The sequence below is a fragment of the Saimiri boliviensis genome, chromosome 16 (genome assembly GCF_048565385.1).
Source record: "Saimiri boliviensis isolate mSaiBol1 chromosome 16, mSaiBol1.pri, whole genome shotgun sequence".
In the NCBI taxonomy this organism is placed as follows: domain Eukaryota; kingdom Metazoa; phylum Chordata; class Mammalia; order Primates; family Cebidae; genus Saimiri; species Saimiri boliviensis.
This window is the reverse complement of record NC_133464.1, coordinates 6696658-6712404: the sequence shown is the minus strand read 5'-3', so window position 1 is coordinate 6712404 and position 15747 is coordinate 6696658. Positions and strand designations below refer to the sequence as shown.

The 15747-nt window shown below is 41.8% G+C and overlaps 1 protein-coding gene across 2 annotated transcripts in view; it reads right to left on the bottom strand.

The window, feature by feature from the left end:
* Nucleotides 1-15747, bottom strand: part of NALF1 (NALCN channel auxiliary factor 1) — a 668969-nt gene that overhangs the window by 27830 nt on the left and 625392 nt on the right. For both annotated transcript variants that reach the window (XM_039473387.2, XM_003928241.4), the window contains exon 2: nt 10647-10818. In XM_039473387.2, coding sequence (XP_039329321.1) covers nt 10647-10818 — 172 coding nt within the window. The remainder of the gene's footprint in view (nt 1-10646; nt 10819-15747) is intronic.

The following is a 15747-nucleotide window of genomic DNA, read 5'->3' as shown; positions in this document are numbered from 1 at the left end:
AGCCCTGCAGCATATGGGACTTTGTCACGGGATCCCTGGTAGACTCACACAGACACGAATCGCCTTGGACTAGAGCCCATCCTAACGACCCATTTTCACTTGATGAGCTCCACTGGGGTGCTGGGGGTTAGGATGTCAACATCTGAATTCGGAGAGCAGGAGACACAGTTGAACACATGACACTCCGTTAGGTACGTCCATTCAAAATGTAAATTCCGTAAACTTAGAGGCCCCATCACTTTTCAGCCTTTGTTTTAGGTTCCAGCGTTCCAGGTGATGGAGCTGTGTGACGGAGGTATGAGCTCCATTCAGCAGGAGCCTCTCTACTGCATTGACGGGAGAGTGAGATGCAAGAGAAAAAGCAGCTTTGACATGAAACACGGAGGTGCTTCCTTTTGACTCCCAAGGGAGGACACTTCGTTAAAGTGCATCCAACCATCAGCGACCTTGTCGTCCCCAACACTGCCACAGATGCCCGCGGGCAGGAGCACTGCGAGCAGTGCAGGGCGTGGGTGACCCTCACTGCTGCCCTGAGCACCACCTCCCACCTTGGAGCTTCTTCTCGCTCTACTCATTAATGAACTCATCAAAGTTTGCTTACTGACAATGTGTCAGGCACTTTTTTGGTGTCCTATGGACACTCCAGAGGACATAAGTTCTTACCCTAACCCAATTCACCAAAAGGGGAAGGAGACAGGCAAGCAGGCCTGTGATGCAAATGCAGCCCAGTGAGCATCACAGCAGCAGCAGCACACGGCGCTCTGGGCACACCTGCTCCAAAGTCCCACTTGCGGGTCAGGAAGGGCCTCCTCCTGGGAGCTACAGTTGCTCCAGGATTAGCCAGAGGAAGGTTTGAGGGACGGGCGTCCGAAGCAGTGGGGCTTTGCATGTTGGGTGGCTGCATTTGGGGTGTTGGGTCCCAAAGGGGAAGTGATGATGAATGAGGCTGGGGAAGGGGGAAACAGGTCAAATCGAGGCAGCTGAAGGAGCCTGGAGCCTCTCCTAAGGGAATTAGGATGTCGAGCAAGGAGTATGATCTGTGCCAAACATGGGTTGCATAGAAAGCCTCTCCCACATGACGAACACGCAGAATCTCTCATCCGTCTACTTCTTGGTATGCAATTATTTTACAGGAAAATTCACAGGCTGTATGTAGTAAATGATACAGCAACAAAAATATGCCTTTCAGAACTGCACTTAATAACAGACAGCTAGGAATAACCTAAATGGCCATTCGTCAGGAACTGAGTAAATACAGGACAATCAATCTGTCACCAGGATATCGGCCACCAGTTGGCTGGGGGCGTTGACTTCATCTTGGCTGTTTTGGGTCTTTTGGATGTTGCATCATGAGCACGACTTACCAATTCAAACATAAGTATAACACACTTTATTTAAATATTTCAACAGTATGTAATATCAAATACTGTAGTCCCAGTGACTTGAGCGTGGCCACAGGACCTGTTCCTACTCACTGATGGCATCGGACGTAACTCTGAAGTCAAACCTTAAGGGCCCTGGAGCTGCGTGGCCAGGGGGCCCAGTGAAAATGAATGTTCATGCAGTGAAATGGCCTATTTATCATATCGGCACAGCAATGAAGAGGTGGTGACTGTGAACTATTTTGTTTTTTGTCTCCAGTTCTTGAAAACTGGCCTTTCCATGTGATCTCTTCCAAGGTCTAAGATATGTGCATATACATTGAGAGATGTTTATCAACTTATGGATAGATAGATTGAGAGACTATCCATCTATATGTCCATAAGTTGATAGATTGAGAGATTATCTATTATAGATAGACTAAAAAAGACTAAATCTTGGCAAATATCCCTATGCCAAGCCCAACAAAGCATCCCCCTCCCTCCCTCAGGTAATGTCATACTCCATAAAGGAAGAGGTGCTAGTGAAGGTTCCCGTGAGCCTTACTCCCTGGCAGGAGTGAGTCTTGGTGCTGAAGTCGGCGTTTGCAGACTATCAATCTGTAGATAGATTGAGAGATTATCTGCCTATCCATCCATAAGCTGATAAGCTGATAGGTATCTCTCAGCGTATATGCACATACCATAGACCTTGGACAAGATCAGACAGAAGTTTCTCCAGCTCTTCATAGTTCACAATGGGATGCTACATCTTAAAATCACCTCTGTGAGAAGAATTTACTATGCAATGGAAACAGATCCTATCCTGGCACAGTTATTTCCCTTGTAATTGAAACTATTTCATTTCCCTTGCAATGTTTGTCCCTGCGTATTTGAAGCTGGACTTCCTTGAGCTTTCTCAGCCCACTTACACACAAAAAAAGATGAAAACATGACAAACGTCCCTAAGGCCAGCCCAGCAAAGCCTCTCCCTCCCTCCCTCTCTCAGGTAATGACATATTCTATAAAGGATATTCTAGTGAAAGTTCCCATGAGCCTCACTCAGCCTCACTTCCTGGCAGGAGTACACTGGGGGTGAGGTTGGCATTTCAGACTCCCTATGCCTGGGGTTGTCACTCTTTCAACCCCATAAATTTGGTCAATAAAGGGACAACATACCATATTTAGGACTGAAACAGTAGCGTCAAACGGTAACATAACACCTGCAGAACCATCATCTTAAAATAGCATTCTAGAAGTTTTCTTCCTAACTGAACTTTTTGTTTTCAAGTTTTCTTCTTGGGGAATGTACACATTTACTCCATTAGTGTTGCTATACCTAAATTAATTCGCTCTTTATTTGCAATTAACTTTAAAACTAATTTTAGAGTTGTGCTTAAAAATTGTTCTCAATTTTTAAACCTAAAGTATTTTTAATTATGTACATTACCTGTAAATTTAAATATTTTAATTATATCTATGTAAAAATTAGACATGTGAATTATGTATAAATTTTGTAAATACATGTTGACATGGTATAGATGTTATCTATTATCTCTATATACAATCTATTATATATTATAAAATATCTATAACACAAGTATAAGGTGGTTTAGATTCATAATAATATTCACACAAACATTTTAGAAACTTTTGCTCTCTGTTCTTACCCTTTATACTAATTTATTTGTGTGTGTGTGTGTGTGTGTGTGTGTGTGTGTGATCCTAAGAATCTCACTAACCAATCTGACAAAATTAGCCATCTAAGCAGAAAATTTTCCAGAGAACAATGATCCCAGACAGTCTTCTTTTCTTTACTCAACCAGAAAAATGCCTACATTCCAAAATGCTTGTAACACTCATTTTTAATGTGACGTGTGATGTTGAGAAAGCAGGACGTGTTTGCAGAACACTGAAACCTGTATCGCAAAGACAGCAAGCTGTGGGCATGTTCACCTTCGGTTAACCCACTGACTGAGTTTTTCCAGCTGTCCATAGCAAGGAAACAATGGTCTACATATTAACTTCAGGATGGGCTGGCTGGTCATTTCCTGTTCCACTACAAATGCTGGACTAAGAGCCAGGAAATGTGGAGCTATTCTTGTTTCTGTAACTGTCTTGCAGGAGTGGTTGATCCTAGTAAAAGCAAAGCATCAGACTAGACTTCAGTAATTTCGGTTTGTCTGACATTGACTCTATAAACACATAGCATCATTTCATTGTTCAAAGTAGTCCAGTATCCAGAACAGCTACCAAGTGGGCGTACATTCTTCACGAAGATGTCTCACTTGCAGACAAAACAGGTAAACACTCTCACTGAGTAAGATTTCACCTGTCTGGGAAATCTCGCTTGGACATATCCTTCCTAAACTGACATTCCAGAATTCAGATTTTTCCTTTGGCTTCCTGCTTTGACAGCTACTGTGTGGTCGGTAGTTCTAAGTCCGCTCATTCACGTCAAATGCAGGGAAGCCCTTGTCACGAGTGTGTGCTGTCACCTCCTTGCTGCAGAGAAGATCACGACCTGTTTTGTTTCAGCTTCCATCTGACAGCAGACTCACCAGCTCAGCAGTGCACGTGCTGGTGCCGTCTGTCCGAGGGCAGCGCACATAATCTGGCTTGAGCAAAGGGTGACTCTCCTTCCAGAGGGTTCAGAGGCCTGAACATATTTGCCAGACACAGCGCCACTTCTGTGCAAGGTTAACGAGTGAGTATGGGCTGATGTCACTGTCTTCCCTCAAGGGCATCAAAAAAGACAGCTGTCAGGCATTGTGCTCTGACCCCCATGGTGTCCCCTGACCTCGTGACAGGCCCTGGCATGGCTCAGGCTGGGTCCTCAAGGGTTCCCTGGGGCAGCTGGCTCAGGACCCTCCCACTGAAGCACAGACGCTTCTCAGGCTAATGGAACTGTCCCTGCACGTGCTCCTGGCTTGGTTTTCTCCGTTCTCCCTCGTCCGATGCCTTTCATTTCTCCTCTTAGATCAGGCAAGGTATAGCAGTGAGAAGCAGAAGGATAACTTGAACTGTGTTAGAATTTCCCCAAAGGTTGTCGAGGTCAGCATGCATGGGGGCAGAGGGGGTGGCCACGAGCTCTCCCGGCTCTCCAACAAGCTTCACGCAGGTGAGCTGGAGGCAGATGTCTTCCTCTTCCCACACAGACAAGTGTCAAACCTTATTCTCCTCTGCAGCTGCTGCTACTCAGGCTCTGCCAGGCTGGACTACAGGGGGTCCCATCAGACTCGGGCCTCTGCTCTCAGCACCCTGTTGTGCACTGAGCGCTCCGGCAGTGGCTCAGTACTGTTGGGCACTGGTGGAGGGGAGGCAATGAGACCTTATAGAGGGGGTGATTTTACAAAATTCATAGCAACTGGCGGAATCCAGACATCCTAATTTCTCCTCCATTCCCTACATGCATTCTCTTGACAAAGGCAAAGTTGACCTGTTGGGATCTTTATGAACGTAGAAGTCAGGAAAAGGAATCATAAGTCTGAATGATCTGAACTCAAACCTTAAATAAACCTCAAAAAGTACAGTGTTCTAATGGAAGAAGATGTCACGAACATATGAAGTTACTAAATTTTACTTGGTTTTATAACCTACTCTCATATTTCTTTATTTTATTCTTGGCATATCATCTCCCTTCGTATTTCTTTTTTTGACCCAAACTTTGATATATTTATTAAAATATTTTATATGTCATGAGATGATGCTATAACTACATTGGTCTTTTTATTATTATTCGCAGGGAAAAGAAAATAGCATGATTTTACAAAATTAATTGAACATAGGCACACACAGGGGAAAATAAATAAATTGAAAATGGCATAAATGTTCAAATTAAAATCTACAGAAACAGATGTTTTTTTTTTTTTTTTTTTTCCTACTGAAATTTTCCTTCAGTAAAGAAATGTTTTTGTGTTTTAAAAACCTTTCTCAACTCACTGGTCATGTGAGGACTGAATGTTGGTGAATGTTTTTTTCTTTCGCAGTCGTGAACTCCTTCACAAGTAAATCGTGGGATGCCAAACATTAAAAAAAAAAAAAAAGAAAAAAAAAGAAATTCCTTCGGATGTGATGCATATGCAGGTGTGCGCAGTTTTCCCAAGCTGCCGTCTGCAGGCGGTGAACGTCCGTTCAGACACTCGGCAGGCGCGCAGAGCCGCCACCGGGGGGCGCCCGCCCCCCATCGCAGCCTCAGCCACCTGCCAATTAAGGAGCAGCAGCCCACAGTATTTTCCCCAGAGACAGAAACATAACCTTATTCTTGTCACAGCTCAAAAAAAAAAAAAAAAAAAAAAAAAATGGAATGCAGAATTGACACAGAATTCTTAAAACATGTTTTATCTCCATTGTCAGTAACCCCCCCGCAGACCAACTTTTACTTTGATGCCTTCAGTAATTTCCCTTTGTCAGAGAGCAGCAGATCGTGGCTGGTCTATTTCATCTATCAATCAAATGGTAACGTTCTTCATGTTTGTTACCATAGCACCCGCAGCCTGCGCGCCTCTGCTGCCTCTGTTTTCCTCAGCTTGGTTCGCTGTTACAGGTAAGCAATCAAGGATTTCTCCAGGGGACTCTGGAATGAGGCGAGGGAGTGTGGAGAGGGAAGCCCACGTAATTACCACGATGACGGGTTGACATCGTAGAATCCGAAAACGACTTCCACCCCCTCGCTTTAAAGATGAAACAACGGGGTTTCTAAAATAGCAGCGCATTATGCGAACTGAGCTTGCAAACCCAACAGAACCCACCTTGACAAATTTTAGTTCAATACTGCCTAACATTAAATGACATGTTTCACCCTGACAGCACTTCAAGATTTCTTTCCAATTAATTTTTAAAACATTTCTTTAGTCACGTGTCAGTTTTATACTTTAACAGAAAAAAAAAATCAAGAGCGATCTCTGGCAAAGTGTCTTTCCTTTTATCTCCTAAGACAGGATTGGAATTAAACATATTTGTGGGGATGCCCTTGTCATCAAGATCCATGGTTAGAACATTTGGTCGTGACCTTCTGTAACATCCTCAATCAGAGCATTCTATAGTGATGGACGTGCATTCTCAGATAATTCATTTTTTAAAGTAAGTTCCTGGCTTAGTAAAGGATCACAGGTACACAAAGTAGCAGATGATGAAAAAAATATATACATTTAAAACTTCCATATTTGGAAAATGATAATGTGGATGCCATAAAGAAATGATGCAAAAGATACTAAATTTAATAAGTGTGACCAAAATGGTAAATAACTCCTGATCATTTACAGAAATTTTTCATTGATTCCAAGGGCTGATATTCCTTTTTTGTGAATAATAAGAATCCTAGGATTAGTATATAGCCAATAAAACAATGAGAGGAAGAACTTGAGGTTCTCTAAGATGCTGGGTACAATGGACTTGAAGAAAATGAATCATGTGCCACTGCTTTGCCACTAAGTAGAAGCACCTTGAAGAAAACTGATGCTTGCGTGGACAGTGTCTGTCATCAGGCCATATGCAGTTATATGATCACAGAATACTTTTTTTAAGGTACGTAAGAAAAGTAAGGGAAGAATCCTCAATATCCTAGAGGGAATTCTCCATCCTTCTGGAAGCTGTGAATTGGATGCATTTCAAACCGCAGGAAAACTACTATAATTAAATTTGTTGAATTGGAAGGAATCTCCACCTATTCCTTTAATTCTTACTGAGAAATAATTGCATTTTTAACATCTAGAGTGGAAATCAAATACTTGATGATTTTTTTCAAAAAAGAAAAATTGCTGGAGGTAAGATTGAGGTCAAGTCGGTGAATTCTTTTTGATGTCACTGTGTTTAGTGATCCTCACTGTACCCAGCTCAGTTAGGAGACATCCAGCAGAACTGCTGTGAACATGTGAAGTTGCTGTGAGCTCGCCATCCAACCTAAGGCCACCCAAGTGGCCTTCGGTTATCAGCAGCCAACTGGGACACTAGGAAAGTGGTTCCATTTCTCTTCTGCATTTAGTCTGGTCCTTCCTGAGTACAGAAGACATTTTATGCAAAGTGCATAAAGGTACCTGAGACGGCTCACATTTACTTCCAAACTTATTTATAATGTAAACTATTTAAAAATTCATGTACATTTGTAGGAGATGGGCATCCAAAAATGTGCAACTTAAAATCTGGGAACAAATTAGATGTGCATGTCTCACTAGTTTCCTTAGAAGCATGACAAGCCACTCCACAGCTTAGCCAGTGGCCCTCTGGGAGCTGTCCTCTATTCTAACATCATCCAAGATGAAAGCCGTTCTGGGGGCCGTATCTGGGACTCTTATGAGCAGTGGACAGGCGGCTGTGATGGACAGGAGTAGAAATCTCCTTGCTCAGGTTCAGCAGTGCACTCTTTCATTTTTTTCTTTCTTTTGAGATAGGATCTCACTATGTTGCCCAGGCTGGAATGCAGTGGCAGGATTACAGCTCACCGAAACCACCAGCACCTGAGCTCAAGCAATCCTGCCTTCCAAATAGCTGGGACTACAGGTGCACACAGCTGTGTCTGGCTACATTTTTATTTTTAATTTTATGTAGAGGCAGGGTCTTGCTATGTTGTCCAGACTGACCTCAAACTCCTGGCTTCAAGCAATCCTCCCATCTCAGCCTCCCCAAATTATAGGGATTACAGGCATGAGCCACTGCATCTGGCCTCATCAGTATACTCCTTAAGGGACACAGGTAACCATTGATGGGAAATGATGGCTGCTAGTTATGAACACAGATGAGAATTCTTCAAAGAGGCATGGGTCACACTTTAGAAAAGAAGATCAATCTGAAATTATTATCTTTTTTATCAGGTTGTTCTTTGCAGAACTTCAAGGTAAAATGACTTCGGAATTTATTCTGTATTTTTGAGCAATTTAAAAATAAAATGACCATTAATCCAATTGAAAGTGACATAAGAACAGTGAGGTTTTCAAATGTTCAGTAATGAGATTATCCTAGGAGCCTCTCACAGAGATGGCATTTTTCACTGGATCTGATGAAAAATCTCTCTTTTCCTGTCACTTTTCCTTAATGATATAGCTATGGCTATGAAAAAGCTGTTTTTATCAAACTCAAAAACAATTAAAAATGCAAATTGCATTCTCTGTCCATGTGAAGTGAGAGATTTAATTCTACCCCAGCATTTTGAATGCGTATGGAGGAAGGGGGTGAGCATTCAAACATACATTTCAGATTCACAAATACAGATACATTTTTAAAAAAGATAACATGCAAACACCTCGTCCTTCATTTGGGTTTTCTGTCTACTTTGAGAACTTGGTTTGAAAACTATTGTTCTTCTCTAAGACAAAAGCCAATGTGAGTGTAAATGCATAAATACAACCTGAACATAAAAACCTAATAGCTTCTCCGAAGTCCTAATGTCACAGCACCTCATTGTCCCTCAATAAAAAAAATGAAGGCCTTATCTTGATAGTTATTTGTGGAATGTTCTATGTGAAATTCAATATGAATTAATAGCCTGTGTCTGGTGAATTTTGTCTCAAACTCAAAGCAAGAAGATACTGATTTCCCCCTTCCCTCCTTCCTTCCCTCTTCTTCTCCCTCCCCACCTCCAGCAAAGAGGAGCTACATAAAAAAATGACTTAAGCATGAAATCAGCAGGATAACACACAGGACTGTGAAATTACCGTACACGTCACTTTCCTGGGTAAAACAGCTGTGGCTGGTTAGTGACATAACTTGCTCTTCTCTCTTATCTGTAATCCTTGCAGCAAATCCACATGGGGTGGGGTTGGCCATTGCACTTTCTAATTTAATAGTGAAGGGGTGGTGTCTCCGAGAGAATGCACAAAAGAAACAGAAGGAAGGCTGAGGCTCCTGACCTTCAGTCACGCATTCTTCCCACAAGCTTGGGCAGCATAAGAAATACTAATCCAGGCCGGGCATGGTGGCACACGCCTGTAATTCCAAGACTTTTGGGAGGCCAAGGCGGGTGGGCGGATCACTTGAGGTCAGGAGTTGGAGACCAGCCTGGCCAACATGGTGAAACCCAAATACAAAAAGATACAAAATTAAAAATACAAAAATTAGCCCAGTGTGGTGACACAAACCTGTAATCCCAGCTACTTGGGAGGCTGAGGCACGAGAATCACTTGAACCCAGGAGGTGGATTTTAAAGTGAGCCAAGACCACACCACAGCACTCCAGCCTGGGTGACAGAGCGAGACTCTGTCTCAAAAGAAGGAGAAGAAAAAGAAAAAGGAAATACTCATCCAGTACTTAGTGGGAGCTTTGGTGGACTATCTCCTGATAGCTTATCACTTAGAACACTATGGCTAATGAATAGGTATGTAAATACGTGATGTAAAAATAATTTGATACATTCTCATGTTGAGCATCTTAATATGTCAGTCTGCTCTAGAGGAGTTGGTAAGTCTAACGTAAGAAGAGAATTTTCATGTTTCTCTGCCCATGTGACAGTGTTTATCCTTAAACTTGAAAATGAAACATGCTACAACTCAAGCCACATAGTTACAGGGACTTCGTATAGCACTGTCTCTACAAAAAGAGAATGCAGAGCCCTAACTCTGATTGTCACAACACCCTGGCAGAGTATCTTGTTCTTGCCGTCTAATTATCTTTTTTTTTTTTAAAGTCTTATTCTTTATATCTTACTCTGTTTAAATTATGTAATGCTTATAAATATCTAGAAAAGGAGTGCTGATATTTGTGTTTTGCCCAATCTGACTCATTTGCTGAAAGAAGTAGACACTGTTTAATGGATAGACTTGTGTGGCTCCAATGGACACACACACACAAACACACACACACACACACACACACACACACACACAGATATTTTTAATGCTCTTAATAGTTTCTACAGATAAAATAACATAAAAATTCTCAGAAAATAAAAAAAAGAAGATAGGCAAGGAGACATAAACTTCTTGCTAATTTGAAAAGCATGATTTCACAGGCCTTATCATGTCTTCTGTTCTTATGTAATTCAAAGGGAATGCAGGCAGAATGTCACCTATGCTAGGTCACATGGAAGCATATCTAATGATTGCTAATATTTTGCCATCATTTTTGCACAGTTAATAACTGTGGTCTCAGTTATAGCTAGACCACGTGGCACAGCAAGTGAATCATTTCCAGACCAGTGGAGGGGAGCTTTCGGTGCTTCCATTAGTGAAAGTGCAGAAAACTACCAGTCGCCTCTTCAAGGTTATATCCGTGGAAGGAAACAGCAGAGCAAACAAGCATCACCCAAGAAAGCAAAACCACCGGAGGCCGTGTATGGACTCCCAGCCGGCACTGTACCTGTGCAGATGAAACTGGAGAGGCCTCCGTAGATGACTTCGTCATTGTCGGGCAATATAAACGGACACCTCGTCTGAACCTCCAAACAGTATTGCTTGCAAGGAATCGTCTTTCTGCAGTTAAACTGTGTGACTTCAAAGTACTGGGAACAGAGCCAGGCTTTGTAGACAATCTGAAAAAGAAAAAGAAAAAAAAAGAGAAGAATGAAAAATATAGAGGCGTGACAGCAGTTAGGCTGATGGAGGACACAGGCACGGGGAGGCATGCACACGTGCTGTGGTTTCCAGCGGATCCTAAGAAAGACTCATTGCGAGAAAGCGAACCACACAAGGGCAGCTGCAGGCGATAAAAACATAGCAACCAAAGTCTTCTCAGCAAAAGCAAAACAGCATCTGATTGCGTCCCTAATAGGATAGAAAAGGTCGTCTGGCCTTTACGTGTATGTGGCTCATCTGAAAAACAGTGCATTTAAGCAGGAGGTTACGTTTTCAGAACCCACTGACGTCCAAAGCACAATGAATGACCGGCCCTGAGGCTCTGTGCGGTGGTTCTCGGCCGCACTGTGGCCGGAGAGCAGGTGCCCGCCGCGCGGAGCCCCACGTCTATGCCTCCGTTGGACGCTAGATGGCGCGAAGCACTTTACAAAGGCGGCCCGGCAGGCCTTGGCCAACTGCGGGCTGGGTCTTGGACTTTCCGAGGCACACAACAGGCAGAAATGGACGTTGACATGCATGACTCACACACCAAGTGCATTAGGAATCTCACTGTCTGAAAGCCCGGAAATACTCGGTATAGATCAGACATCATATGCTGTGGTGTGGTTAGGAGCAGGAGGGAGACCTCATCAGAGCCACAGCTTCAACCTTCTGGATGCTGGGCGAGCCGCATCCACGTTTGCTGTGTATTTATATAACTCCATCTAATGGGAAGGGATTGGACTTCATTCATCTCTTTGTTCGGGTGGCTGTTTGGGAAAACAAACCTTGAAAAAATTGCCTTTTTCTGATCCAAGGGAATAAGCCGATCTTAACTTAAAATAAAACAATGGCAGATGTACCCATCTGCAGCATAGCTCACTGAAATTCAGTTACCCTCCAGGTTCTTGGCACAAATGGCTTCTATTTGTCTATTTCTAGGGTTAATACTATCCAAGCAACATTTTGCCAGTTATATGTTACCTAGAAAAATGGAGGCTCTGCAGTTAAAGCTGGCCTAAGAGAGTATAAATACTTAATAATAACAAGAATAATAGCTAGTATTTATCAACTTTATACTCTTTTCTAAGTTATAAACGTTTTTCCCATGCAATTCTCAGCATGCACTTTTGACATAACTACCAGTCACATTTTGAACAGGAATAATATTAAGTAATAATAATATTAAGTAATGGAAGTGGAAATTCCAGACTTCAAACTCATGTCTGTAGGACCTCAAAGACTGTGTTCCTAATAGTTATTCTATATTTAATCTGAAAACTACTTTTAAAGCACTTATGAAATCACAAGGGAGTTTGCAGATGGACCTAAAATCAGCATGGACCTCCATGCCCGGGGTCAATATCCATTTGGTATAAGGATGATTGTATATTTGTCTTCATAACTTTTTATTAGGTCGATCAAAGTGAAACTTTATTCTGTGATCAAAGTGCCTCAGTAGAGGTAAAATGAGATAAATGTCAACGTGAGATACACTTTTAAACGGCCAAAAGTAATTTTTCTTTCCCAATCATCAATGGCTCACAATCACCATGTAACTTGTTAGTAAAACATACAAGTAATTAGAATTCTTATAGGCCTTTTGAATGGGTCTTCACATAACCGTGTACCTTGAAAAATTGCATTAGAGGAAAGTGTTACGATAGCTGAAGAAACTTCTAAGAATTCTTATGCCAACTGGGAGATGGAAGTGGGCTGTGGGTGTGCGCCTCAAGGGACAGGTAAAGGTGGAGGTGGTGCTGGCAGGAAGAGGCTGGAAGCACTAGCTTCAGAAGAGAAAAGGAAATGATTTCTTAACCAAACTGTGGGGAAGTTGAAAACATTTTTCAAAATGCCATAGACATTGACATTGTGTAATATGACATGATATGTAACGTGACATGACATTTATTATGTAAACTAAGCTGTAATATAAGAATGAGCCATGTATACTCTGATTCCTGGGTTTCACGATTTTCCTCAGGTACTAGAGGAAGGAGCATAGGCTTCTACCTGCAGTTCAAACCACAACATTCCATTATGAACAGCCTGCATTCCGCACACTTCTGGGATTCTAAAGTCTAGAGTTATCTGTTTTTCTTTAAGGAATGCCCTTATGTAATTCCAGAAAGTAGCTCATGTTTTCATTGGCCAAACTGTGGTCCCCATTCCCACTGCTCCCCCACCGGTTGCCTTTACACAGTTATTCAAGTTAAAATGGGTTCTAAATAGGGAATCGCATCTTGCAGTCATAAACTCTTAAGAAACAATGTCTCTTTCTAGATCCTTGAGGAATCGCCACACTGTCTTGCACAATGGTTGAACTAATTTACATTCCCACCAACAGTGTAAAAGTGTTCCTATTTCTCCACATCCTCTCCAGCAACTGTTGTCTTCAGATTTTTGAATGATCACCATTCTAACTGGTGTGAGATGGCATCTCAATGTAGTTTTGATTTGCATTTCTCTAATGACCAGTGATGATGAGCATTTTTTCATATGTTTGTTGACCTCATATATGTCTTTTGAAAAGTGTCTGTTCATATCCTTTGTCCACTTTTGAATGGGACTGTTGTTTTCTTGTGTATCTGTTTTAGTTCTTTGTAGATTCTGGTTATTAGCCCCAGCAATCCCATTACTGGGCATATACCCAAAGAACTATAAATCATTCTACTATAAAGACACATGCACATGTATGTTCATTGCAGCCTTCTGTACAATAGCAAAGACCTGGAACCAACCCAAATGCCCATCAATGATAGACTGGACAAAGAAAATGTACATACACACCATGGAATACTATGCAGCCATAAAAAATGATAAGTTCATGTCCTTTGTAGGAACTTGTATGAATCTGGAAACCATCATTCTTGGCAAACTGACACAGGAACAGAAAGCCAAACACCGCATGTTCTCAGTCATAGGCGGGTGTTGAACAATCAGAACACATGGACTCAGGGAGAGGAGCAACACACACTGGGGACAGTTGGGGGAGTAGGGGAGAGACAGCAGGGGCTGGGGAGGGATAACACGGGGAGAAATGCCAGATGTAGTATGCACCTAAAGTTAAATAAATAAATTTTAAAAATGTATTAAGAGGGTAGATCTCATGTGAAGTATTTTTACCACAATTAAATAAATTTTTTTTAAAAAAGAAACAATGTCTCCCTGCCCCTCTCATCCCATATTGAAGTCTCTTCATATCTACACATCCTCTTTGCAAACACTTTCCTCAGCATTGCCTAGTTGCAACAGACCCATTTTTATTCTGGTTCCTTCAATTCTATTTCCACTATATTTCCTTTGCAGATTTTTTTTTCCACTCAAAATAAAAAAGATAGTAAGAGATCACAGCAGGTTGTTTTTTAAGTTTCAGGTAGTAGTAGTTATGAAGAAACGTGATCGATCATCATTTGCAAAGCCACCAGCAGACTTTACACCGGGCTATGATGACCTCTCCAGCCTGGCTCCATTGTGGTCTCTGTCACAAGCTCTCTCCTGGGCTTTGAGTGTGCAATGGAGATTACTCATTTGAGTATTAAATATTTTCTAAACTTTTAGCTCTAGGGATAAGATACATCAGAAAGCAAGTAGGGGAAACCATGTAAGCTGAGTCGAAATCCGAAGGATGGAGGAGAAATATTTTATTGCTACTTAAGAGATTAAGGCTGAGAAGCAGACTTAAGGATATATCTTTTCTCTGTGTGGATGTGTTTACAATAAAAGAGATAAGACATATAGCACGTTTGCTAAAATATTTCGGAATAAACTGGAAAAAGTTTGCATGGGAAGTAAAAATAATTCTGGAATCCTGAAAAAGATTACTTGAAAGATGGAATAGCTTGTTAGTAAAAACCCGAAAACTGTGGTACGTTAAGAGCAGAGAACAGCTGAGAATATACTATGGCTAAGAGAAAATGAAGGGTGGGGCTCTTACTGTTATCTCCAGTGAGGGAACTGCTGTGTGCTGATGACGATGGCTTTAAAAGATAAATTGTGGAGTCAGAACGTAAAGACAAGAGGAAAAACAAACAGGTAGCTATCAGCATGACGTAAAGACTAGCTTTCCTGCCAGAAGAGGTGCACAGAAATAAAATGAGCTATCTTGAAAGATGTGGCGTTCTCTATAACCAGAAAAATTCCAACAGACTTTCCATAACTCTTGTCAAAACACGGTGAGGAGGATTCCTATGTGAGGAAGGTGAGACACGTCCATGGCTCTGGGACACCTCCCAATGTCTTTCTAGAAGTTTTTGGAGAAGGTGGTTGAGGAAGATGTGTTGTGGTGGCACAGGGATATAAGAACGAATGGACTAAATCTTAAAAGTCATAAAGAACTTTCAAACAAAAGCCCATCATGAAAAATGAATATATTTGTCGTATTTCAGAAGAACTATGGAGTATAATGAAGGCCAGAAATCTTTTTTATAATGGCTTAGCCTTCTCCTATAGAGAGAAATATTAGGTAAGTTGCTTTTCTGTGTCACTGCAGAGTATGAATAATTATAAGAAATGAAAGAATAATTGTGGGAAGGAATAAAAATGTGTGCAAGGTCTCCAGTGACAGAGTAATGGTGAGGTGACATCCACCCACTCTCCCCCTTGATGGCCTGTGCCTCCTTCTACCCAAGAAGCAGCTTGGTTTGTCAGGTAATTATGTTCTTAAAGGGTATTTCAAATGGTCCACTGCCCCCATACTGCTCCCCCGTGTCTTCTGGAAATGGTTATTGACTGTGACAATCTTTGCTGGACAGCTGCCCACCATACAGCGTTCTTAAGGTGTTGTCTACAAGAGAGCGCACTACACTCTAACAATGGCCCAAAGGAGAGCATCATTTTTACTTAAAACATGTATAATACTTGGATTAATTTTTCTCTTTCTCCCTCCAGGCATTTTCTCTCTTGCT